Source organism: Spermophilus citellus (assembly GCF_964194105.1).
Source record: "Spermophilus citellus genome assembly, chromosome: 11".
NCBI lineage: Eukaryota > Metazoa > Chordata > Mammalia > Rodentia > Sciuridae > Spermophilus > Spermophilus citellus.
This window is the reverse complement of record NC_138192.1, coordinates 88,198,817-88,224,812: the sequence shown is the minus strand read 5'-3', so window position 1 is coordinate 88,224,812 and position 25,996 is coordinate 88,198,817. Positions and strand designations below refer to the sequence as shown.

At 33.0% G+C, this 25,996-nt stretch overlaps 1 protein-coding gene across 1 annotated transcript in view; it reads right to left on the bottom strand.

Annotated features, from left to right (window-relative positions):
• Positions 1 to 1,173: 1,173 nt before the first annotated feature.
• Positions 1,174 to 25,996, bottom strand: part of FSIP2 (fibrous sheath interacting protein 2) — a gene marked incomplete at its 3' end in the record, with an annotated part of 82,527 nt that continues 57,704 nt past the window's right edge. The window contains exons 18-25 of the mRNA XM_081261732.1: positions 18,464 to 25,263; positions 15,794 to 18,319; positions 12,730 to 13,227; positions 11,369 to 11,466; positions 8,468 to 8,514; positions 5,116 to 5,159; positions 2,765 to 2,834; positions 1,174 to 1,310 (exon numbers count right to left, since the gene is read on the bottom strand). Of these exons, the coding sequence (XP_081117858.1) occupies positions 1,174 to 1,310; positions 2,765 to 2,834; positions 5,116 to 5,159; positions 8,468 to 8,514; positions 11,369 to 11,466; positions 12,730 to 13,227; positions 15,794 to 18,319; positions 18,464 to 25,263 (10,220 nt within the window). The remainder of the gene's footprint in view (positions 1,311 to 2,764; positions 2,835 to 5,115; positions 5,160 to 8,467; positions 8,515 to 11,368; positions 11,467 to 12,729; positions 13,228 to 15,793; positions 18,320 to 18,463; positions 25,264 to 25,996) is intronic.

Genomic DNA, 25,996 nt, shown 5'->3' with positions numbered 1-25,996 from the left:
AAAATTCATGCATCAGCCTTTGGGAAGATGGCAATGATCTTGGACATTGTTATCGGTTTGTTTTATCTTTGGATATTTTTTGCTTTAGATTTCAGCCACAAACATGCTGAAGTTGGAATCATTTCTCAAAGTAGCAGTTTAATTGATACAGAAAACTTTAGCACTGCACTGCCTAGCTATCTTTTTTAAATAGTCTTCATTACTTTTTATATTCCTACAGTCTTGATATCTATATTTATGTTGAAACACACAATTGGTTGAAAAATTAACAAATTCTTTATGGACATTTTATCTACTTAAGGTACCATGTCTGAAAAGAGATAATTTTTCATCACATGTGCTATTTTATGCATATATGTTATTTTATCCACAATTATTTATTTCCAGATGACACTTTATCTAAAGTTGAATTATTTTGCCTTGGAAGTATTTAAGAACTAATGAAACTTTATTGGCAGCTGATAAAATCAGATTTGTCTGGTATAAATACTTTTATTTTAGCATCTTAATATGCCTTTGACAGTGGAACAATCTGTTTCATAACTGTGTCTATAATTCAGTTTGTTTTTATGTTGATTTGATAGCCATCTTGGTGAAACACATCTTATAAAAATTTAACAGGAAAAATCCAAATTTATTTCTGCTGGGTCCTGTGTGTTGTCTGTTTTACTAATTATAATTTTATTTATTTACTGTATATAGGTAATAATATTGTTTAAGGTTTTATTACAAAATGCTTACCCAAAACATTTATAACATCCCGTAGTGGGATTGCTGGATTATATTGTAGTGGTACAATAGGATGAGAATATATAACAATAATGTACTGTACATATTTAAAAGCTAGAAGAAAGTATTAAATTTAACCATTAAGAAATTACAAATGACATATTTGAGGAAATATATATGCTTAAAATGGTTTCAACATTACACATTATATACATGTGCTTAAATATCATGTTATTCCTTTAATAAGTGGTGTGATTTTAATGTTTATACATAACAGTTAAAATTTTTGAAAAGTAAGTTGTATTTATCAACTCATTCTTTTACCCAGGTCTTTTGTATTTTCTTTTGCTTATTTTCATTTTTTAGGAATCATAGGGCACCAGGCTACGTTTTAAAGTCATTTTATTTTCTAAGGGAAGTAAGCATATGAAGTGTATGGAAGATTCAGTGTTCATCCTGGTGAGGTGGTGAGGAAGATTTGGGAATATTGCTGTTAGACCGGGAGAACACCTTGGACAGAGCTGAAGATACCTTTGCCAGCATTTTAGATCTTTGTTTGGGAATACTGGACTTCAGAGTTTCTGTGGACAAAAACAAACAAAGAAACAAACAAATAATAAATGAATGCAATATGGATGTTTATTAAATATTTTAATTGATACAGTTATATTAGGGCAATGGTGTTCTAGAATTCTGAAGTTGATATTTACAAAATAATTTCTAGAATTTAAAGAACATCGGCAAGGAGTGTTTTTACTTGACCCTTGTGACACTCCTATGAAGGAACAGGGAGAAAGAGACCTTCTATTTTTAGACATTGAAGCTTGGCAAGGTCACATATCTTGCCTAAGATCATATGAGTAAAATTGTTCAAAGCTGGGAGTAGGATCCAGGCTCCCTGACTCTCTTGGCCTCATTAGGCATACTTCACCTTGAGGCATCTCCAGTCAGGTGTGGAAAGCCCCTCTCTTTTTCTCCAGAAAAAACAAACTCACTGAAACTGCCCAAAAAGCAGAATTGGAAAATAAATTTTGGCTCTACATTGAGAGTATCTATTTCAGAATGGTCAATTGAAAGCAGAAGTGCATTAAAAATGCTATGATTTCTCACCCATGTTGGGTAAATTTTCTGCTGACAAGTCTCCAGTAATATTTTGGCTCAGGTAAGAGAGGACTGTATATGCAATAAGTCTTTATTTTGATTCATTTATTTTGTACCATTTATTCAGCACATGGTTCTCTCAGAGAATATCATATTTCTGTTTAACAAAACTATTATTTCACACATAGGAGGAAAAAGAAGCATTAATGTGCTTTTCTGATCTTCATGATAGGATATGAAAATACCCATGGCACCAAGAATCCATAATTTCTTTATTGCAGTATATTATATTTAAAAATCAGGATTTTTAAAAAATATAAAGCTTTCATGTTATGCTTGAGAAGCGGTAAGACCTGAAATAGAAAACCTGGCAGTGATTGAAGCTCTGGTCTTCAGAGGAAGTATGCTGTTTCCAGTGAGTCACAGACTCTTATTCAACCTACTGCTTTGCTTACATTACTACCTTGCTGAGTATATGAACTATGATGATGCTAAATGAGCTTTGGATTTGAAATCAAAGCAGATTTGTGTTTGCATCACAGCTCCACAGTTTACTAGCCATGAAGTGACCTTGGAGAACATACCGTAATAATATTCTTCCTTATTTATTCTCATTTTCCCCCTCTAATAAAATATGAATAAATGTTAGTTGCACTGTCTATTGACCTTTGGGTGTGAATTCAAAGAAAAATTACTGCCCAATAGGCTTTAAATCAAATAAATCAGTTATATAACTATATCTAATAGAGAATGGAAGGGCCATTCTCAATTTATATATAATTTTACCATTTATATAAATATTTCTATTCTAAATTGCTAACACAGAGAGAAGGGCCATTACTTCCAAGAGTATAAATGATGAAAAACTCTAAATTCAAGAGATGATGTAATTGGGAACTTTATTTAGTTGTTAAAATGATAGTATATTTTGTACCTGCAATGACTTCCTTTGAGGGATATGCTTTACCAGCAGAATTCTTTGATCCTTCAAAGATGTTGATAAACTGCCAAGGCAAATTGACATATTATCCTACTCTTCTTTGGACAAAGGATACAGCACAACCATTATGTCATCTTATGTAAATAAAATCTGTACTCTGCACCCTAAAACCATTGTTCTCTGAAAGTTAGGTTCATAATTTTTGCCAGTGATGATTCCTAGGATTATTCTTTATTATGAATGTAGACTTTGGGTACCACTGCATGATACTCAAGGCTCAGCCATATTAAATAATGAAAAATGTCAGCTCCATCTTCCTAATTCCTCCTTTGGGTTAATTGCAGTAAGTTACAAATCTTTTTTAGAGAAAAGATAAAATAATAGAGGAGAAAGAAAAGAATGCTCATTTCCTAACTCTCAATTACCTTTTATGGAAATCTTAGTCATTGCGTCTGTAGCAATCAAGTGGCTGTGTTTACCTATTAGCTGGGATCATGGCTCAGATACTTGTTTTGTTCTATAGACCTGAGTAATTTCTTTGAATGCAGGAGCAGCATTTATCCCAAAAGGACAGCATGTGAACCACTATAAAGACGTCAGTTCAAGTTTTCAAAGCTTTTTTTCTATGTAATTTCAAGTCATTTCTATCTGTGTATAACTCAGGGGAGACGATATTTTTAGGGGTTCCCTTTTTCAGTGTCCCTCCTTTTTATCTCTTGCCTCAGAGTTTCTGATGCTTAGCCTCCCCTTTTCGGGTTCTATGGCTAGAACGTTGGTGCTGCTAACCTCCCTGTATGTGCTATCTCATTTCCTAAGACTCCGTTCTACCACCATGGTAAAGTAAAAAGAGAAAGCAGAGGCAAAAATAACAGGTTTATGCAATATTCGTCATTCTCCTGAGGGTCCTAATATCTCTGGCATGAGAGAAAAATTTTCTTTCACAATTTTAGGTTGCGTTTCAGCAGCCTCTTCCACTGCTGACATGCAGATTCATAACTGAAACTTATGTCAACCCAAATACAAAGGAAAAGGGGAGTGGAAAATAAAGCAGAGTCCCCCTACCCCACACACAGTCTCTACAGGTATTTATACTCTAACTCAGGTTAGAAGGAAATGACTTTGCTTAAAACTTTCTTCTACCTAATCCCTCTGTGAAATTCCAGGTTTGAACTGCTCCAATTCTAAACAAGAAAATGTAGGAATAAAAAGGCCAAGAAACTCACAATGATATTGGTTTTTCTTTGAGTTTTACTTCCTGGCCCAAATACCTGCTATCATTTATTTTCAGGTCCTCAGTACTTGTTTAGGGTTTTTAGTTGTACTCAATGAGAGATACAGTGAACTGTGCTTATTCCACTTTAGCTGGAATTGGACTAGAAAACTAATTAATCAAGTTTTACTGTGGAAAAAGTAGAAAATGAGAGAAAGAACAAAGTGGAAAGGGTTCAGGTTAGTTAGAAATTCAGATTTGGCACAAGAAGTGTCAATAAATTCTCAGATTAGAGTCTCAGTTTTAGAAAGTGTGGCCTAAGTGAAGTCTGAGATTTTTTTTATAGATGTATCTATTCATAAATAAAAATTAGGATGACTGAGAACTAATCTAGTATGTTTGGAAATTTAAGTATTAGTTATAAGATTTTAATAATTGTTTCTGAAAAGTGTGCCGTATTTTGATACTGAGAAGTGACTAGAAAATTGACAAATTGTGCATTTATGGAGGTAGGGGACCTACTTCAAAGCTAATTAAATTCATCCAGGAAGAAAACAAGGTGAGTAAAAAAGAGAGAAAATAGAATCTGTTGCTTTATTCCTTATTAGAAACAAGGAGGATTTAGGAAGAGGAAATTCCCTGGACTGCACTGGGGCTGATGTTGTCTACATAGAATCTGTCCTTGGGAATACAGAGAAGTAGGTGGAATAAGCACTTGCCTCCTGCAAATCTTTGCCCCTCCATCTTTGAAAGTGCTCCTTTCTCCCTACCTCCACCAAGTCCTGGGGTCTACCCACTCTAGCCAGAGCTATATGACTTACTTCCTCTAGGATTCTCTCTAGAGATGGAAGTAACAGAGCTAATCAGTGGGAAAGAATTTAGGTGCTAGAGAGAGCCAGTGGCTTTATCTTGCACCTAAAGAAGGAATGATGATTTAACCCTAGGGAGTGAAGATTTTCATTAAGTGATTTTCAGATGCTAGGGACAGGTCTCAGCCAGAGGGGACAATTTGTGAATACTGAATGCTTCCTAAAGTTTCCCATATCATACCACACAGTGTCTGGACCTTTAAAACTGGGCTATACTTAACTAGACCCTATTGTGCACCAATTATAGGCTAATGGAAAACATTTACCTTAATGCTGCTTGAATTCTCTGGCTTTTGTTCCTGAGAACTTGCTATAGGAGGGGGAAACAAAGAAAAACAGACATTTTTCCCCCCTGAGTCTTATGTATTTGTTGACACAAACATGTTATTACATTTTTTTTTATCAAAATTATATAATTTAGGCATATAAAATTATGATTTTTAAGTACATAGACAATGAGCTCAATGCTGAAATAGGTGAGAGTTCTCAAATGTTGAGGTATGTCTTAGGGATTATGAAAGATGAAGTGTGATGTACTAGAAGAGGCATGATGTATAACTCAGGAGGAAGAGATAAGGCTGGAAGGATAGGAAGATGGGCTCCTGGGTAACTTCCTGGATAGTAGAGAACAAATAGCACCTGCAAATAGTTGCTTAGAAACCTACAAAAAGGCTGCTTTTAAATCAAGACCTATGTGACTGGGGAGGTCTATGCCTCTCCAAAGAAGGAAAAATACCTGATCAATGTTCTGATTGGACTAAAACCTACATGAATACACTGAATGCCTTACCAGGGGTTGGGCAGGGGACTGACTTCCTTAAACCTATAGATCTATATAAACTGCTAGACTGTAGTCACTCTTTGGTATCCCTCTCTTGGGATCCCTCCCTCTTTGGGAGATCTTCTTTCTTTCTATTACTCTAATAAGTCCCGTTACTTTGCTCATATCTTTGCGTTTGTGGATTTTAATCTTCAAATTCATCAAAGAACCCAACCCCACACTCCATGTTACATATTCAAAATCATTCTGTCTTTATGACCCTGTTTATCAGGTGATGAGGGATTACTCTGCAGAAGATTCCTAAAGGCCCTTCCAACTCTAACTCTCTTCATGCATAATTAATTAAAAGATCCTTGAAATAAAGAGTAAAATGCTGACATAAATATCACTACAAGAGAAGTTTTACAAAGACCTAGGGAAGCAGCTAACATGCTAAGGGGTCAAAAAACCTGCCCCCTGAGTCTTAGCTTCACTCCCTAGGGCTATGAGAACTCTGGCAAATTGCATATAACTTCTTTAACTTAGTTTTCTCATATAGAGAACAGAAGTGAAATTCCCATCTTACAAGGGAATACAAGGAAAAACATGCAAAAACTATGAAGTTTATACACATGCAATCTTCAAGAGTCAACAGTTACTCTTCAGTCCACTGAATATTCTAGAAGTAAAGAGTAAAATCCCAATTAACTGAATTATGAAAGAGAAAACTTAAATAAATTGCCAAAAATTGGTAACATTTTATGATTGATTATCAATATTCTTAAAGTGTCTGAATCAACTTTATATTGCACTTAAGTAAACTTGACTATAAAGTGACTGAGTTTATTTGGGTTTAATGCCAGGGCCATCATTCCAAATAAGTTTTAAATTTCTAAGCTATATAGGTATCATAACTCCTACATAAGCTAGAAAGTTCTTTTGATGAAGACATGCAGAAAAACTCCTCATATTTAAGTGACCCAAGTATTTAGCTTTAATTTATTTGAGATGCTTTTGTGGATTCTATGGATGTAGGGATATATATGATCTAGCCTGATCTCTTTATTGAACTCTATAGATTTTACATCCAATTGCTTATGTGACATCTCAACTTGAGTAGCAAATGGATACCTCAATCTAAATGTAATCAAAACGTTTACATTCTCCGTCTTATACCATTAGCTCATCTTATAGTTTCTACTGTCTCACTAATTACTCCCCTCTACTATATGCCAACATACTGCTTTGGGTTTGCTCACAAAACGTGAGCAGACATAAATCTCCACCTTCATGAAACTTACATTTTAGAGAAAGACAGTAACTAAAATATACAGTTTGCCAATGCTGGGGAAAAGGAAAGTAATGAGGTGGGAAAAGTAGGGCATGAAAGAAATGGATTGCAGTTTCAGAGTGTGTTCAGAGCAAAATGGAGAATGTGACATTTGAGCAAATTTTTATGGCCAGGAAAAAGCAATACAGATATAGGAGAAAGAACCCTACAGAAGTATTTGCAAATGCAAAGACCCTATATTTCTGAAAGGGCCAAGGAACAGAAAGTTCAGTGAGTCTAACAGAGGTTATAAAGGCAATTGGAGGTTAGGGTAGTGCTCAGCTGATGATTTGTAAGCCATTGTAATGATTTTGTGATTTTGTCACAGATGGAAAGTACTTTTAATGTCTGGAATTATCTTATGTCCTTACTCTTCAACTCCTCACCCCAAGTTAAAATGTAAATTCCACAAGAGCAAGGACTTTGTGAGTCTTGTTAACCCATAAAGTCATAACAAAAAGGAGATGCTCAGTGAAGAGTGAATGAACATATAGATAAATAAGTTTTTGGTAACTTTGAATGAATGAATAGATAAATGAGTAGCTTGGACAGTCACGGTATTTTGAATTATTTAAGAACTTAAGCTTGATCACAGCAACAAAGTTGGACAAACAAAACAATGTACGGAATTTAAGGGCAGAAGATGAGGTCAAGATAGGACTATGTTTTTGAAAAGGATTGAATTAGACAGTTTCTGTTTGCAACTAATAGCTTATGATTCCAAAGTGCAGAAAACATGTCAGTGGTTACTGTGATACCTATAGGTTAAGGAATGTTCATGGAATCCAGGAATGACTACTGCTGTGTTATGGATTATCTTAATGAAAATTATTCCCACTTTCAAATTGACTCTTGAGTGGTTTGCATGATGGTGATAAACATGTAGTTTGAATTTCAAGGCTATTTTACAGTAAACAAGTTACTCTACCTTTTCTTTACACTGTCATTGTTAGAATTAAATTTATCCTCTTAGGTGTGAACAAATAGAGAATGAAAAGGTTCTAAAAAAGGTCCTAAGGGGTATACACAAATCAATTCAAAAAAAGAAAAAAAAGAAGGTCCATACTATTCAGATTTTAACATAAGCAAATAAGTTTAGCTTTAAAAGGCCTTTTATACATTTTGGTAGGACTAAACTATGACACAAAGGAAGCACAACTAAGGTTGTGCTTTACATCCAAGTATTATGAGTTCTTGCTCAGATATCAACTGGTTTGACAATACATCCTTTTACTCTCTCACAGGACCATGATGAATGTGAATTCACAAATCACATCATATACTTGATATCAAAATTATTAATGAAATATGAATAGCAATTCAGATAAGTATTTTGGTTCATTTTAACATGTGAGTGATGTAAAAATACATCACTTTGGATCACTTTCCAAAAGTAGAAATGCTCAAAGGAAGAAAAACAATATTAACTTCAAATTTGATACCTAAATAATTACTGAAATATTGAACAACTAATTTATCAAACTGAAAAAAAATAGTTTCATTTTAAACAATAAAGAAAATGTCAAACCTTGTAATACTTTAGCACTTGGATATGGGTTATAATCTTCTCCTTCACTAAAATAAGAAAAAAAATCATCATTTTTATTTGGATATTTAATAAATGAAAAAATTACTGGTTAAGGAAAATAGCAATCATTCATTCTTCATGTGGGAACAAACATGTAGTAGTATAATTGCTTAAATTTCAAAATGAAAGAAAGTGTTTTCTAAATAGTCTTTATATCACCTTTAAAGGTATGATTAAATATACATAAGATTTATCAGCTCAAAAATTTTTAATTTCTCTTTATTAGAACTGTTTCATTACATATTAAGTGCACAGTTTTGCAGTATTAAGTGCATTTACATTTTTATTCCACCATCACTACACCATGTATCTCCAGAACATTTTCATCTTCCCAACCTGAAACTCTATACCTGCTAAACAACCTAGTTCTCCTTTCTCATCATCACACAGAAACCACTATTCTACTTTCTGAGTCTATGAATTTGACTAATCCAAGACCTTTATATAGTTAGAATCATGTAATATTTGTCCTTTTGTGACTGACATGTTCATAACATAATGTCTGCAGTTCCTTGTGTTGAATTTTCACTCTATTGATATGTCATTTCAAACATGAAAAAATTTTAATTTTGATGAAATACAATTTATTATTTCTTTTCTTGTCTGTGCTTTTCATGTCATATAAAATTATTATCAAATTTAATGTCATAAACTTTTCTTCTATGGCCTTTTATAAAAGTTTTATAGTTTTGGTTCTTATGTTGAATCTATAAACAACATTGAGTCTTTTTTATATGATATAAAGTAATGGTGTAACTAATTCTTTTTTGTTGTTGTTTGTTTGATTTGCATATTGGTAAATTTTTCCAGTATAATTTTTGGAAAAGTCTACTTATTCCCCATCAAATGGTATCAACATCCTTGTCAAAATTATTTGACTATACAGTCAATGATTTATTTCTGAGGTTATATTCCATTGCTCTTTATGTTCATCTTTACATTAGTACTGACTGCTTGATAACTGTGGATTTTCAGTAAGTTTTGAAATCAGGAAGTGAGAAAAAAAGCAATGTTCTTTTTCAAGATTATTTTGGCTGTTAATGTTCTCTTAAGCTTTCAGTAATCTTTAAAGTTTTCTATTTCTGAAAAAAAATTGGTATTTTGATAATAATTCTTTTAAACTTGTAGATCACTCTGAGTAGTACTGACATATTAATTATATTGTTATTTCAATCCATGAGCATGGGATATTTTCCCACTTATCTGTGTCCTATTTGATTTATTACATTTCTCTTCCTTGTTTAAATTTATTCCTAAGTATTTTTTTTCTGTTTAATGCTAGTGTAAATTCAATTTTTCCTTAATTTTCTTTTTGGATTGTTCATTGTCTATGTATAGAAAAACAACCATTTTTTAGTATTAACTTCACAGACTGCAATTTTGTTGAATTTGTTTATGAGTTCCAATATGATTTGAGGAGATTCTTTAGGGTTTTCTATATATAAAATCTTATCATCTGGAAACAGGTCATTTTACTCTTATTTTTCCTATTTGAATGCCTTTTATTTCTTTTTCTTGCCTAATTTCTCTGGATGTGTCTTCATGTATTATGTTGAAATGGCAAAGATAGATGTGCTTTTGTTATTCCTGTTCTTGGAATAAAAATCTCCATTGTTACCCCCAGTGAGGACAAAATTAGCTGTAGATTTTTTCACATATAGCCTTAGTGCTCTTGAGATGATTTCTTTCTAATACTAGTTTTTTGGGTGCCATTCTCATGAAAAGATGTTCAGTTTTTTCAAGATTTTTCTTATGCCTCAATTAAGATAGGCATATATGTTTGTTTCTCCTTTATTCTGTTAAAATGGTATATTACATAGATTCTAGGCCTAGATCCAAAAAATACTCCACCTTTGTCTATCAGAACTTCTAGAATAATTTTCTCAGGAAGTCTATAGACAGGTCAAAACATTTAAAGCAAATAAGAAAACAAAACATTGAAAACACATTTCCTCTGAGGGAAGAAATGTAACTGGACTCTGCTCCCATGATGGGAGGAGGTTGGGTAAAAGTAAGAAAATATCCATAGAACTGTTCTTCTCTATTTTCAGGGTGGTTTTTCCCTTCATTTGTTTGCTGCAGATATTTGACTGGTTTATAGAGTTCTTAAAAACTTGTTTTAGTCTGTTTATAGTTGTTTATTTATTTATTTATTTTGTTCCCATGGCCTGAGACTTCTTTTGGGACCATCTTACTCTAAATTGCTTTTTACTTAGTATTATCTGTGCTCCTTCTCTACTTCACATATACAAATAATAAAAGGTGCATGAATTACTAATTATGCATGTAAACAGATAGTTTTCTCTGTATACCCAATTCTTCTCTGCAGACAGAAAATAACACCTCTTTGTGGTTATAAATGTAACAACAATAAACTTAACAACGTTTTAACAATAATTTTAAGAATTATTAACAGAGTTACTAATCAGATTTTAAGCCTACAGTGGACTTTGTTTCTCTCTGTACTCTGTAACTGCTATAACTCACATACTTTGTTCCTATAGCAATACAAATTTGGATTTGTCTTTTTGTCATGTAAATGATATCCAGTTTTAAAAGACACAACAAAATTTATTGCGTTCTAGAATTCATCTCCGAATCTTCCCACTTACATTCTTTCCTCTCCTCCTTTAATTGTTCTTTCAGGCAGCACAATATACTAGGAAATTTAGCTTAATTACCAGAGTTGAACAGAAACCCTTTTGTGATGATGCTCCATATTCTATTGCTGACCCAATGCCTATCTCTCAGGTTAAACAATACCATAACACATTAGCAAATACCTATCTGATGTAATTGACATTTTGTGATGATACTCCATATTGTTTTAATTTCACGTACCTTGTATTTGAAATGAGATCTTGATTATACGAAGATGTACTCATAATTCTGTGTATGAAGTAATGTGCTGGTTCAGTAACTAGAGTCTTTTCTTCTTTCTGTAAAATTGCAAATAAGGTGTTACAAATATGAGTTTGATATGCACTTTTTCATCTTATTGGCATTTTTGCAGTCTAACCTACACTTAAGTGAAAAAAGTTTTGGAATTACTAAAAAGATTGGTGAACTCTATCACTTTAGTTAAAATGTCTCTTTCAGTATAATTCTTTTAAAATGGCTCAGAGAGATGTTCTAAATTATTATATTGGTTTTTGAATAGATTTTAAGCATAAACCTAGTAAAGTGTTTGAAGGATATACTTTTCTATTTCTAAACTATAAAAACATTTTAGCCATATTTTACTGGTAAAAGAATTCGGATATAACTCTGGACAATTCAGAAACTTGTGAGGTCAATCATCTTTAAATATACTCTGATCTATCTGTGGGGAAATCATGGGCTTCTGAATTGACTGAAGTTGTATCTTCATTTTCTCTGGTTCACCTCAGTTTTTCTGTTAACCAGGGACATCAATCACATCAAATGCCTAATCAAGAGAATTGTCTCATCAGGGAATCATAAATTATATATTCTCCAAATAAAAATAGCAGAAATTTTTGGGCAGGGCCAAACCCAAAAGGTCATTTAGGCCAGATTATCATTTGAGGATTTGGAAAGAATAACATGAAATGTTCGCCATGATGATAGTGAAGTTAATGTCTGATTGTAAAGGTGATAGATATTCAAAATACATTTATTAACTCGTTAAATTCTGGAAAATGGGCTAAAGATTATTTAAGAAGTTCATATGTACTTTGTCTAAAGGTTAGATAGTTATTAAGTGATGGTCAATATACAAACTCAGACTATCTGATTTTCTTTTATTTGGGGGCAGGTGGTAGTGCTGGGCATAGAACCTAAGGCATCATTCATACTAGTTGGGATTCTGAATTCCTATGGATCATTTCAACTTCCTCTACAACAATCACCCTCCACAAAAGATGTTCAATAAGTGATTATCAGTTCAAATACAAAAGGACTGGAATCTATTGTTTAAATAATTAGCTTGCATTTCTCTTAACTGGTTTCTATTTTCTGTTTCCCTGGAGCTTCTAATTAGTTTAGATTTCTTTCCATTATCCGTTTGTTCCTCAGTTCAGTTTCTGAGTTCTATATTAATTCTCCCTATACTTTAAATATCTATAGATTTAGAAGAATAATGAGCTCATTTTAGTATTCTTTCTACTTAAGGTACATTCTTGGACAGAGTTTATGAAACTCCCTATCCTTTCTATTTACTGATAGTCAGGTTTCTCACTTACCTTATGTTGTATCTTTTTCTGTGGAGAAGAGTCTGTTTCAGTCAAGGTTTTTGAAAAGGGCATGTCAATCTCAGAAGCAGTTCTTTGAACTTCTGTGTCATGAGATTCTAGTATCAGATTTGGGGTTGTTTCAATACTTTCAGTATTCACACCATTTGTAGTCTGACAACATTTGCTTATTGATAAGATTTTTTTCAGGTTGCTTGCACTTATTATTGTCTTGGAAGAAGCAACTTTGCTTTCTACTGTCATCCCAAATTCTTTCTCTTGATCTTCAGATAGTTCTCCTAAGCTTCTTTGAACAGCAACCTCACCTAAAACAATTTCATCTTCATCAGAAATTACTTCCTCGGCTACATTATTTCCTGGATGTTCTTGATTAATATCATGGGCTACTAACCGAATGATCAGATCTTTTGAGGTTTGAACATCTTTTAAAAGCTCTACTGTGGTGATATCAGGCTTTTTTATATTCTGAAATGAATGTCTGCAAACAGCCTGAAATTAAAGGTACAACATATATTAGAAACAAATCTCAATCACATTTCCTGTGGTACTATTGTGATATTGCTCTTTTCTTATAATTTCTAGTTTCAATTTAAGTAATACCTTCTAATGCCACTTACTAGTGTATTAGCAGTATTTTAAAAAGAAGAAACAAATAAAAATCATAAGAAATATTTATTGGTGTCTATCATTTCTTTTACATTGAGATTAAACTATTATAACATTCCATAAGGCAGGTTTAACATGAGTTGTTGCTTAAATGTTATATTTTGTTGCAAAATAATTTTATTACTTTCAATTTGTCTCATTTCTCTTGAAAGTTCTGTGATAGAAGAAGATATAACAACTTATTTTTAAATCCTAGGTAGGAAATCCTAGAAAATCTAAATACAGATACTGAAAAAAAAAAAAGGCAAGATATTGCTTGAACTTCACTCGTAGAAATAATGAGTAGACAAAATTATGAGCTTTGAATTTTCGCTTTTCCCTCCTCCACTCTTGATCCTTTGGACATATTTTCCAAAAGATTATTCAAAATATAAACCTTCATTATTTTCCTCCTTCCTAGTCAAATCTTAAGTTCTATTTTAAATGTTAAAGACAGATAAAAAATATAATTATAATTAAATAAACAAATTACATCCATTTTGTGGCCTTTGACCAGGCCATAGAATCTCTAAATTAATAATCTTGAACCCAACCTTCCTTTGTAATATTGCAAGCCAGCTTTTCATATTATGATGCCTTAAAGGAATATCTTCTATAAAAACAAACTATTAGAAGCAACTCTTTAAGAAATGAAAACAATCAATTATCCTTTGTGGTGGGGGAAAAGAGTGGGTTAAAAAAATATTCCAAATCATTCTTTATAGTTTTGGTATTTGCTACTGAATGTTATTTTAAAATCATATGTCTGGTGAGTTCAGAACTTGTGGTATCTCAAAACAAAGAATTAATCTCTGAGGCAGAACCAAAAATTGTCTGTACTATCTGAGTTGATCTACTCTTCTTCTTTTGTTTCTTTGTCGTTTTGTGTAAAATAGACAACATACATCTCAGATTGGTGCATAAAATCTATAATTTATGTACCTTAATTAAAGTCCCTGGGGATGCTGGGGTATTTTTTGTTTGGTTAGTTTATACAAATTTCTTTTCTTTCTCTTAAAAGGACAGAGGCATTAGTTTGGTTTAAACATTGCTTTCTGTGGTTTTATTCCTTAAGAGAGTCAGTAACTTATGGCTTTCTATGATTTTATTACTTAAGAGAGTTGTGAACTAAGAGTAGGATTTGTGACAAAAAATTCTATAGATAATTAAAAACTGATCTTAGCTAATGGTATTTAGTCTGTTTATGCACATTTTATTTCCAAGTGATTACTTATATATAAAAAATGTCACTATGTATGTGCTAAATTAATGATGAGAATTCAGATGGAAAAGAACATTTTACAACTCAAAGGAACCATCACCTATTCCAAAACCTAAGGATAAAGATTAGAGAGTCTCAGACACGATAGTTTCAGTATTTGGCTTTGAAAACACAAATGATCTACTGATTCATTTATCAGGCTTGAGATTTAGTTCAGTGAGTTGCAGAACTGTGCTGAGTTTATGTTCCAGGGTACATGGTTCTATAAATCTTTGTTAAGTACCCAGTTCGTAGACTACAACCTTAAGCAGTCACAGCTCTTTTACAAATGCATAACTATCTATACAAGGAGCTTTGATGAAAAGCAAAATGTGCAATGGGTTAGTATAACTATATCCACTGGCAAAATAATTCTGTTATATTCATTAATAGTTTTCTTGTAACAAGTACATAATTTTTGACGTTTTGAAGTCCCATTAAGTTTAATATATTTGAGGCATGAATATGAGACTCCAGGGCAGAACTACATCCACAGAAATGGGAACAGTTTCCTAAAAATAACAACATTAGGACAGTTGGGTCTACAGCAGGGATAGAAGGGGAAAAAAATCTGGGTACATCTAGACAGTATAGGGCAAATGTGAAGGGCCAATGTAATTAAATGAAATCATAAGAACAAGCTTAATCTAACAGCAGTATGTTTGCTGAAGAATGTTGTGAAAAGAAAAGTAACACTAGTTAGGAGACTTAAATTTGAAAATCAAAACTATTTTAAATGGTTTCTGGTATCCTGATATTCCACTAACTTGTCCTTTAGAATACTGTTATATATCCACAATGAAGAATTAAAAGAATTATACACGACTATATTTCTTCTGACTCTTCAAATGACAATTGTACCTTCAATCAGTGTAGTACTACTGTTAAGGACATGTCTTTATATTCCCATTCTTTATAATATAAAAAGCTAGTTTAAGTGAATTTTTTAAGGAAAACTTGCCTGAGACCTTTAGAGTGAGTCAAGGTATCAAATGAGTCTTAGTAAACCAGATAACTGTGTGGACGAACTGGTGAAACCAATTCCCTTTTAGGCTAGGCAACAACAACAAACATGCATTCCCATTTAACTATCAGACTAAAGAAATCACAGAATCACCGTGTCTCATTGACCACTGCCTTTACACTTACCTCCAAGGGTTTTATATCTATTCGTCCTGTCTTACTCAGTGTGGTTCGTCTTTCTTTCTGTCTCTTTTCTGAATCAATTGGTTCTGTAGAAGAGTAACTTTTCCCACTTATTGATGCTCTTCTCAGTTCTGCTATGCTATGTCCAGTTCTTTTTATACATTCCATTTTAAGCTTCTCAAGAGGTTGGGTTTTTACAGAAAGGACTGTTAAGTGTTCTGAAACAATCTCTGGATCTATTTTGATTGGTTTTTTCCCAAGATATGGAACTATTTTAATTGTAGAGTTTTCTTCATCTGGTTCTTCATTATCTAACTCAGGCATAATTTTGAGAACATGGTTTTGTGCCTTGTCAACAATTCTATTAACATCCAGCTCTCCAAAGAAATGAGAGTTTGAATTCTTTGTGTTAATGCTTTCTGATGAAACACTTGAAACTCCATCAATAATTAAACTAGCCACATTCTTAGGAAAGACTATGCTTGTATCTTTGGTGTCATAAAATTCTTTATTAGTTTCAGATTGTTGAAATACATTGCTATAAACAGAATCAATAACCTGAGAAATCATTTCCATGCTTTCTGGTTCTAAAGACTGTTCTTCAGAATCAGCAGCTACAAGAGAAATATTACTTTTGGAAATTTCAGCAGTTACATTTTTTGTCAGTTGAGATGCGATTTTACTTAACTCTGGCTTTGTTAAGTTGTTTGTGTCTTTGCTTGATGCACTTGGCAATCTTAAAAGTTTAGCCAAAAACAAGGCTAGTGCTTCCTCTAAAACCTTGGCATGTAACATAGAAGCTTTTCTGGATGAAGACTTTTCCTGGGACTTAAGTTCATCGATAATTTTGACCACTTTTTCCATTATTTGTACAGCTTCCAGAGCTAATTCTGAGCTTGATACTTCTTCCCCTCCTTGCAGCTGAAATTCAGAGTTGGAAATTTCTTTCACCATTAAGAAACCTATTATATCAGAAAGGACATTGCTCTTACCCATTAAATCTTTAAAAACAGACGTATGAGAGCCAGAGTGTTTTAAAATGTTGTCATAAACAGAATTGACTATGTTTTCAATAGATGCATTGTCAGCTAAAGGTACAGTAGGTGATTCCTTAGTTGGTGATACAAGTTTAATCTTACTTTTAGAGATAAATTCTTGGAATGATTTTAATATTTTTAATGTTATATTTTGCATTTCGTTTTCTAGGGATTTGGTTATTTCTTTGCCTCCCTTTGGAAACACAGAAAATAACTTAGATAAAAATTTTATAGCAATTTCTTCTATTACATTATAAGACAGTTTATGAGCCTGTGATGATTGAGGTGAAGCAGTTTGAATAATATCTTTAAGGATATTTTCAACAGTACTATCAACTTCTGCACACTGATGTGGAGTTAACTCTCCACAAAAATAGTTCTGCAACTGATTGCCAGCAACTTCTCGTAGAACTAAATCAACTATGGTTTCTAAAAGGAGTCTGCATCCACTAGCTACACAATTTTGTATGACCTCTCTTGTTCCAAATTGTGGCAACAAATTATTATAAATAGACTGAACCACTAATTGAATGATCTCATCATCATTGGGGTGTAAAGATTCTACGTATTTCACAACCATATTTTCATTTCTAGAGATTTCTTCTGCAACTGTATTTACTAACTTCATTTGAAGAAAATCCAGTTCTGTGGATTTTTTTCCCTCAGGTGATTTTGCTTTGTTTTTGCTGTTGGATATTGATTGAAAATTGAAAATTTTTGATAAAAGAGCAGAAATCACATCCTCTAAAAATCTATGAGGCAACATTATGGTATATGGTGATGATGTTTGACATTCTTTGCTGGCTGTTTGGACCACCTTTTGGACTTTTTTGACAACTTCCTTAGATTCTAGAGGAAAACATGCTGAATTTGGAACATCATCACAAAATATCAAGTTAAGATGATGTTGAAAAATTTCATCTATCACTGCACTAGTTACACTTCTTGCTAAATTTTCCCTGTTACTGTTGATTTTTTTACAAATGGATTCCTGAGATCTATTCTCCTTCAAAATATTGCAAACAGAAGAATGAACAACTTTATTGACTAATGTTTTATCAATTGACTGGCTTTTTTCTAGGGAAGGTAACTTATCTGAACGTGCTTCTTCAGTCATTTTATGCATATGTGACACTTTATCTACACTTTTAGCCTTAATACTGGATGATGCTTCATCTGTAGTTGGTTCTTTACACTTAGGAAGTCCTGTCGGATCTGAAGATATTTTATCAGCATGTGGGAGAAACTGATTTCCCTTATGTGGCCTGAACACCTTAATTTTAGCATCTGAAAACTCCTTTAACAGTGAATCAATGAGTTTCATAGCGGTTTCATAGAGTTCAGCCTGATTTTGATCATCATTTGCTTTTAGACATTTATCACATATTTGTGGTTCGGGTGAGGAAGAAAAAACCAATATATTAACAATTTCACTGATAACATCTTCTAAAAAGTTAGCCGGAAAAACTGCAGGTTTATTTCTTGGTAGGTGCTGAGGATGGTCAGGTTTACTAGGTTTAATTTCAGTATTTTTCTGTCTTGCACATTCTCTTTCTCTCTTTTTCTCATTTTCTTTCTCCTTTTCCCCTTCTTTAACTTTTTCTCCTTCTTTCTTTTCTTTCTCTTTGTTAAGGACTTTTTCATTAATTGAAGGGGGTAAACCCTTTTTAACAGATTGTTCAGAATCATTGCCAACCACCTGAACTATATTCAGTGCTTTATCACTTGGAGAGCTTTTTCTATATCCGGGTTTTGATAAATCCAATGGTTCTTGAAGAGATGACATTTCTAAAACATTCTCATAAATATTTTCAATGACATTTTGAACACATTCATAACCTGAATATGGTATTTCATCCACATGTATATGAGCTGAAGGGTTTCTCTTTTCTTTATTGCCTGGCTTTTGGATTATTTTTGAAGTTTTGTCTGTTATAGTCTCCATACTTCTTGCCTTGGGCTTGAAAGGAGATGCCTGAAAGTGTTTGTCAACTTTTTCCTTTGGACTTCCCCTGGTACTGTCAATCTTCTTTTCATTGTCTATTTTACGGTCTGACCCATGTACATACTTATCATATTCTTTATTATCAGTAGCAACTGAAAATTGTGTGTCCACAACAGCACCTTGCTGCTCACTTTTTGCAGTGGATTTTTTCTTCTTCTCAATTTCATTATCTTTAAGTTTTTTATCTACATGTGGATCTTGAGCCTCCTTCCTTTTCACAGTGGTGGATGGAATAGTAACTTTTGATACATTCTCACTATGTTCTTTAGTATGAATTCCCAGTTTATTTTGATTCTCTTTCTTTTTATTTGCTACACCTGCAGCTGACTCTGATACTAGGTTAAACAGATTGCTGTCCATAATGGCATTTATAGAGCTGATTATTGAATCTTGGATGTCACTCTTTCTGCTCACTGCAACTCTATCATCTATGTCAGTAACATTTTTCTGATCTGAGCTTTGAGAACTGTCCTTGTGTGATTGTTCTGGTAAAGTAGGTTGATCTTTTAAGCATCTAGTTATCTTCATAGAGGTTTGTTGTGGTAGGTTTTGAACCCTTTGGGTAATGTTGTCTGGGTTTAGAAATGAAAAGAAGGTAGAAGACCATTCTCCTGAGAATAGTGGTTGAATCTTGAATGCAGAGATGGCCTTCTGGGCTAACGTGGCAATCATTTCTATAACAATGCTACTTTTATCACCTTTCTGAATATCCTTAGATCCATATTTACCTATGAACTCATCATATACAAAATTAGATATATTATCAATTGTCTTCTTATCAATTGGTGGTAAAGAAAATATTTCTTCAGCATGTGGTAAAACTTTAACTTCACTTTTCCTAAATTCGCCTATGAGTGAGTTTGCAAATTTGATAGCCAACCCCACAATATCTGACTCTGGAATTTCTTTGTTAGAATCTTCAGTAATAGTTGGGAAAGGACAAAATTTGTTAACAAGGTCAACAATTACATCTTCTAAAAACGTAGCTGAATACAGAGAATGCCGTTTCTTTTTCTTATCAGATTTAGCAATTATAGAAGCACAATCATTACCAGATAAGTCACTGGAAGATGATTCTTCACCATATAAAAATGGTCGTAAGTGATGATCCATAATTTCCTTCATAATGAAGCCAGCTATCTTACTGAGAAATGAACCTCCTTTTTGGTCTGCTCCTTTCTGTACTTCAGCTTGGAATTCAGATTTTTTCAAAATATTATTACATATGGAGTCAATGAAGTTCTCAATAGCTTCTAATTGCACACTTTCTGAATTCTCTTCTGCTATGGAAAGTCGAATCTCATGTTCATAAATTTCTTTTATAATGTCATCAGTCAGTTTTGAAGCTGTGTCCACGGACTTATCATCTGGTATAACCTCTTCCTCTTTTGGTTCATTTTCAGCATCAGTTGAAGGGACGATATGCACTAGAAGCTTAGAAATCATATCTTTTAAAAGAGAACGAGGCAACACAGTAACACATGATGGCAAGCCACTGCTATCCTTCGTTATGATACTAAGCACATTTCTGATGATGTTGTCAGCTTGAGGGGAAGAATAGGAAGAAGACACTAATTCTCCTGAAACTAATGACTGTACTTGATAATCATAAATTTCTTCCAATAGTAAATGATATATTTTTCTTCCAAAAGAAGCAGTATCACTTTGTATAGCCCTATATATTTGAATTAGAGATTTATATTCATCTAATAGTTTTTCATAAATTGGATTGACTGTTTTTTGAACCATTTCTTTATACTGCTCTGGAAAACACAAATTTTCATCCAAGTTATCTGCAACTAAAATCTCTGATGTGGTGAACTCTAGAATGATTGATTTTACTAATGTTGTAACAATGTTAGTAATTCTGGCTTTTGCTCCATCTGGGTTTTCAGCAGCCAAGACATTGTGTGTGAATGCATAAAGAATTTTGCATAAAAGCTCAGAAATTACTTCCTCCAAAAATGCTGCTGAGTTCACAACAAAGGACAATTCTCTTTGTTTAGGATCTATTGCTTTCTGTTTATAAGTTTGATCAGCTGAAACTGAAAAGAAAGTTTTATCTCCAGATAAAAATGACTGTAGATGATGGTTAAAGATTTCTTTTATTATAAAACTTGCTATTTTTGAAACAGGTATGTTACTTATACCTTTTTGATCTTTTGCAAGAGACTGGTATAGATTTGAATGAGAAAGATCAGCATATATGGAATCAACCATAGACTGTATATCTTTTTCTGAAATCATACTTTGCTTTTTATCCCCATGTTTAGTAATACATATCGCATGTTTTGAAATTATTGACATAATTTCCTTTATAAGTTTTATGACTGTATTATTTAAGTTTGATTGGGAAATATCTGTATGTTCTACACTGGAAGCTGATGGACTAATCTGAGACATAAGCTGAGTGACTATTTTTTCCAAGTGAGTATGAGATAACATAGTAGTATACATTGTTGAAGCCTGTCTCCGGAATCTTGATTTACTAATGTCATATTGAACTCTATTTACCAAGACATTTTCATTGAGTTTGGAATGTGACTTAAAAGGAAGATTTGCTATAAGATCCGAATGGATTTGGAAATGAAATGTTTCAGTCAGAATGATTTTAGTTACCCTTGCAGCCAATGTCTTTAAGTCATTTAAGAAATCTTTATCAGGCATAATTTCCCTTTCATATTCTTCTAAAACTTTGCTATATACCATGTCGATAATGTTTTTGACTGTAGCTCTCTCCACTGGGGGCAAACACAATTGTTCCTCAGCATTATCTACAATCCTCACTTGGGCTTTTGAGAATTCTTCTGCTATGAAATGGATGAGTTTTTCAGCTTTATCAAACAGTTCATCTTCTGAATCTTTCACTGACTTCATTTGTACAATGCCTACCACTCTGTGGAATATTTTGCCTAAAACCCCAGAGACTACATCTTCCACAAAAGTTGAGGAATAAGCACCAGTGTAAAATAATTGCTCTCTGATATCATCAATATACTCATCTGATAAAGATGATAATGACGTTCCATGCACAAATGGCTGAAGATGTTGTTCACAGATATATTTAATGATAAAACCTGCTATTCTATCAATAAAAACATCATTATTGTTTGTGATATTTTGCTGCACTAAAGCTTGAGAATCAGAGTTTTGTAAAATATTTTTGAATACTGAGTCAACAAGATGCTGAACATCATCTTCTGAATAAACAGACTTTACTTCTTCATCTTTTGAAAATCGAATTTCATGCTGGGAAATTTTCATCCTAATATCACTGATTAGGTTGGAAGCAATTTCATTAAAATTCATTCTTGATTTATCTTTTGGAGTTTCTCTGTTTGGAACCAGGCTGGATGTAGGAGGAAAGAATCTAGATAATAGTACTCGGATCATATCTTCTAAAAATGTGTATGGCAGTAAAGTATTATATGGAGGTAAACTCTGGTTTGACATGATAGACTTACTGATGTTACTGAGGATGTCTTGAACAATATTCTCAGCCATTGAAACAGAATAGGAAGAAGCTGACAAATCACCAGAAAACAGTGGATGAAAAAGATAGTTTGAAATGGCTGCCACAATTAAATTGGTAATATTTTCCACAAAAATAGTACTATCATCTGACTCTTTATCAATATCAGGGTCTAGCCCATGCTGATTTAAAACATTCCTATAAACTGAGGTGACAAGTTCATCCACAATATCTGTATCTGTAGTGGGAAAAGATTGCTCTTTGTTATCATATGGAATGGGAATTTTAGCTTTGTCCAAATGATTATTCACTGAGTTTATAATTTTATGGGTCATGTTTTCCAGTTCAACTTCAGTGTTCGGTTTTGGGCTAAAAATCTTTGATAAAAGTCTGGTAACAATCTCCCCTACAAGTGTGTCTGGGCGAATACCTAAAGGTGATGGCTTCTGGGATCCATATGATTCTGTAGCTTCATTGAGAACCTGTTTGACCATATTAGACACAGCATCATGTGGAGTCTTTGAACAAGGCCAAACCTCTCCACTTAAAAATGGCTGAAGATGGTTTTCAAAAGTCTCCTGGATAATAAAACTGGCTATTTGGTCAACCATAATTGAACTTCTGCTGACTATATTTTTCTGTATTGAAATAAGAGAACCAGACCTTTGTAAAATACTACTATAAATAGAATCCACCATCTTTTCAAGGTTTTCTCCTGTAGCTAGATGTTGATTATCATAGATAGTGAACCAGATTTTATGTTTTGAAATGGCTGACATAACCTTATTTATTATACATGTGTACATTTCATTAAAATCTGAACTCATTAAGTTTTTTGTTTCCAAACAGGAAGGATTGATGGATGGAAGACTGAGCTGAGATAAAAGTCTTCTGATGACATCTTCTAAAAATGAGTGTGGCAACCTGGTGCTATAGCTTTTTGATGGCCTGGGCTGGAAAGTAAATTTTCTCAAGTTATTTTGAAGCTTCTGCAGTATAATTTCAGCTTTGAGAGGGTAATATAAATGAGGAACAAGTTTTCCTCTATGGCAAGATGGAAGTTGGTAGTCTAAAATCTCTATGAATATTCTATCAGCTATTTGTTCTGTTATTGAACTATCACCATATAACAGATTATTGCCACACATCACATTCAATTCATATTGCTCTACAACACTGCAATAAATTGAGTTAACAATCTTACTAAGAGTTTCTTTATCAATTGGTGGAAAATATAGCCTTTCCTCAGCATTCCGTAGAACGGTGATTTGAGAATTATTAAATTCATTCACTATATTGTTGACAAACAATATATTCATCTCATTGAGATGGGCCTCAGTGATGTTTGCATTTTTTTCCCACAATGATATAGAGAGATGACAAAACAATTCTGAAATTATTTCCTCCAAAAATGTGGCTGAATAAACACTTGTGGTGTTCATTCCTCTTCGAAGTACTTTGTTAGAAACGGCTATTCTATCCATTTCCTTTGTTTCTTGTCTATTAAGAAGTGACAAAGAAGATTTTACTGTATGTTGCTTGCCAAATGGTGCTTGTATTTTGGAACTAGTCACACTGGGATTACTCAGATCATCTGTCAAAGAATTACTGTCATAACTCACGAATCCTAAAAAGTTTTTATCTTGTCTTAATTTTACTAATTCTGGTACATCTGCTTTTGAGCAAAATGTAGACTGTATTTCTCTTGTTCTGTATTTCAAATGTTTTTTTGCAAAAGGTGGACTTTCAGGAGCTTGTTGGAAGCTGTGAGATAGTTTGTCCATCAGTGATTTAACCAAGCTGTGGGAAATACTAGCAAGCATACTATCTGAAGACATTAAGTCTTGATCCATGTCTGCCAGATTTTCCAAAAGATCTGACATGTAATCTCCTTGAAGTTGTTCACAGCCCATCAATCCCTTACAATAATCAAAATCACCATCATCTTCACTTTGAAGTATTTTTAAAAGCTGACATTCTTCTGCAAATATTTCACTCGAAAGAGAACCATCATCAGCAAAGACAGTGTTTGTGCATTTTTCCAAAAGTGTTCTAACAAGTTTCTCACACACAACATTAAGAAGAAAAACTGATTTTGGGGAAAGACCTAGGTTATTTGAAAGTGTGAAATTACTTTGTTGAATATTTGGGCAGGAGAAAAGTGTTCTTGGTAGTTTTCCTGATTCCATAGCCTCATCTGGAAATTCATCTGGCAAAAATAAATCTACAACAATATTGAACACCTTATTGACTACTTCTTTGGATTCATTAGTTTTTAGGCTACCAGCAAATCTATCTAACTTTTTTGCCAGATAACTTAACTTATTATTTTTAACAAGTTGATCAATTTTGTGAGTAGATGATTCCCAGTCTCGTGGACTTATCTGTCTTTCCACTATACTGGTTTTGCTACAAAAGGACCCACTATTGCTTCTAAGCATTGAAAGCGAGTTGTTTCTTCCATTACTTTCAAAGTGATGATTTATTCCTATTTCTTTGGAGATTACATGAATCACTCCTGTTAAGAGATCCTGAAAGAAATCATCCAAGTCGGGAGAAGCTACCTGTGGACAGTATATGTATTTTGTTTTGATGGAACCCATTTGCTGTGTAATTTCAGCTTCTATAATGTTACCATTAGAAAGAATTTCAATAATAATTTCAGAAATACTTAAAGCAAGTTCTCCAATAGAAATTGACCTGTTCTCAAACATTTCAGAATGAACTGAAATAATCTTGTTAAATGCTGCACTTTGGATTTCCCAGTCTTTGTTTTTTTCTCTACCCTCTTCAGTGACATCAGAAATGCTTGAAGTTAAATGGCAGATGACAGACTCAGTGAGTTGCTCACAAAATTGATAAATTGAAGAAGTATTATATATGTTTCTTAGAGGTTGTGTTAATTCATTCTGTTTCCCTGAGAGTGTAGAAATAAGAGAGATCTTCTCCTCATTGGAAACTGAAAAAAGGAAACATTACCATTTTTAGCATGCATCAAAGGAAATATGGAAAATTTAATATTTTGGAAATCATTTACATGTGTTTCTTACTTTTGGAGCACCTCAATAAAGAAAAAGAAAACCCTCAAAACCCTAATAAAGAAATAAACAGGATTTTCTTCAAATATTTATTTCTCTATGTTGTGGGTCTCAGTTTTAGCCAGTAAGTTCAATAATTTTAGAAATACTTAAAGCAGGTTCTCCAATAGAAATTGACCTGCTCTCATACATTTCAGAATGAACTGAAATAATCTTGTTAAACGCTGCACTTTGGATTTCCTAGTCTTTGTTTTTTTCTCTACCCTCTTCAGTGACATCAGAAATGCTTGAAGTTAAATGGAAGATGACAGACTCAAGGGAGTTGTTCAAAAAATTGATAAATTGAAGAAGTATTATATATGTTAATAAGCCTCCTGCCCTCTCCCAAGTAAAATATTTAAGTCATGTGTTAACGTCTTTTTTGGTTGGATAGTTACGAGCTTTAACAAGCTGAAAATCTTAGGCCAGAGAAAATATCTCCAGTTTTGTTTAAATATATTATCCTGTCTCCAGTGATATGTAAAGTCTGAATATAATTATTTAAAAATACTTTTAGTCAAAACATATAATGCATTTCCATACTTTACTTTTAGGATGCTAAGAGGTTGGTAGTAATATCATCTTGATTAAAATAAAAGTGTGACAACTCTAGAA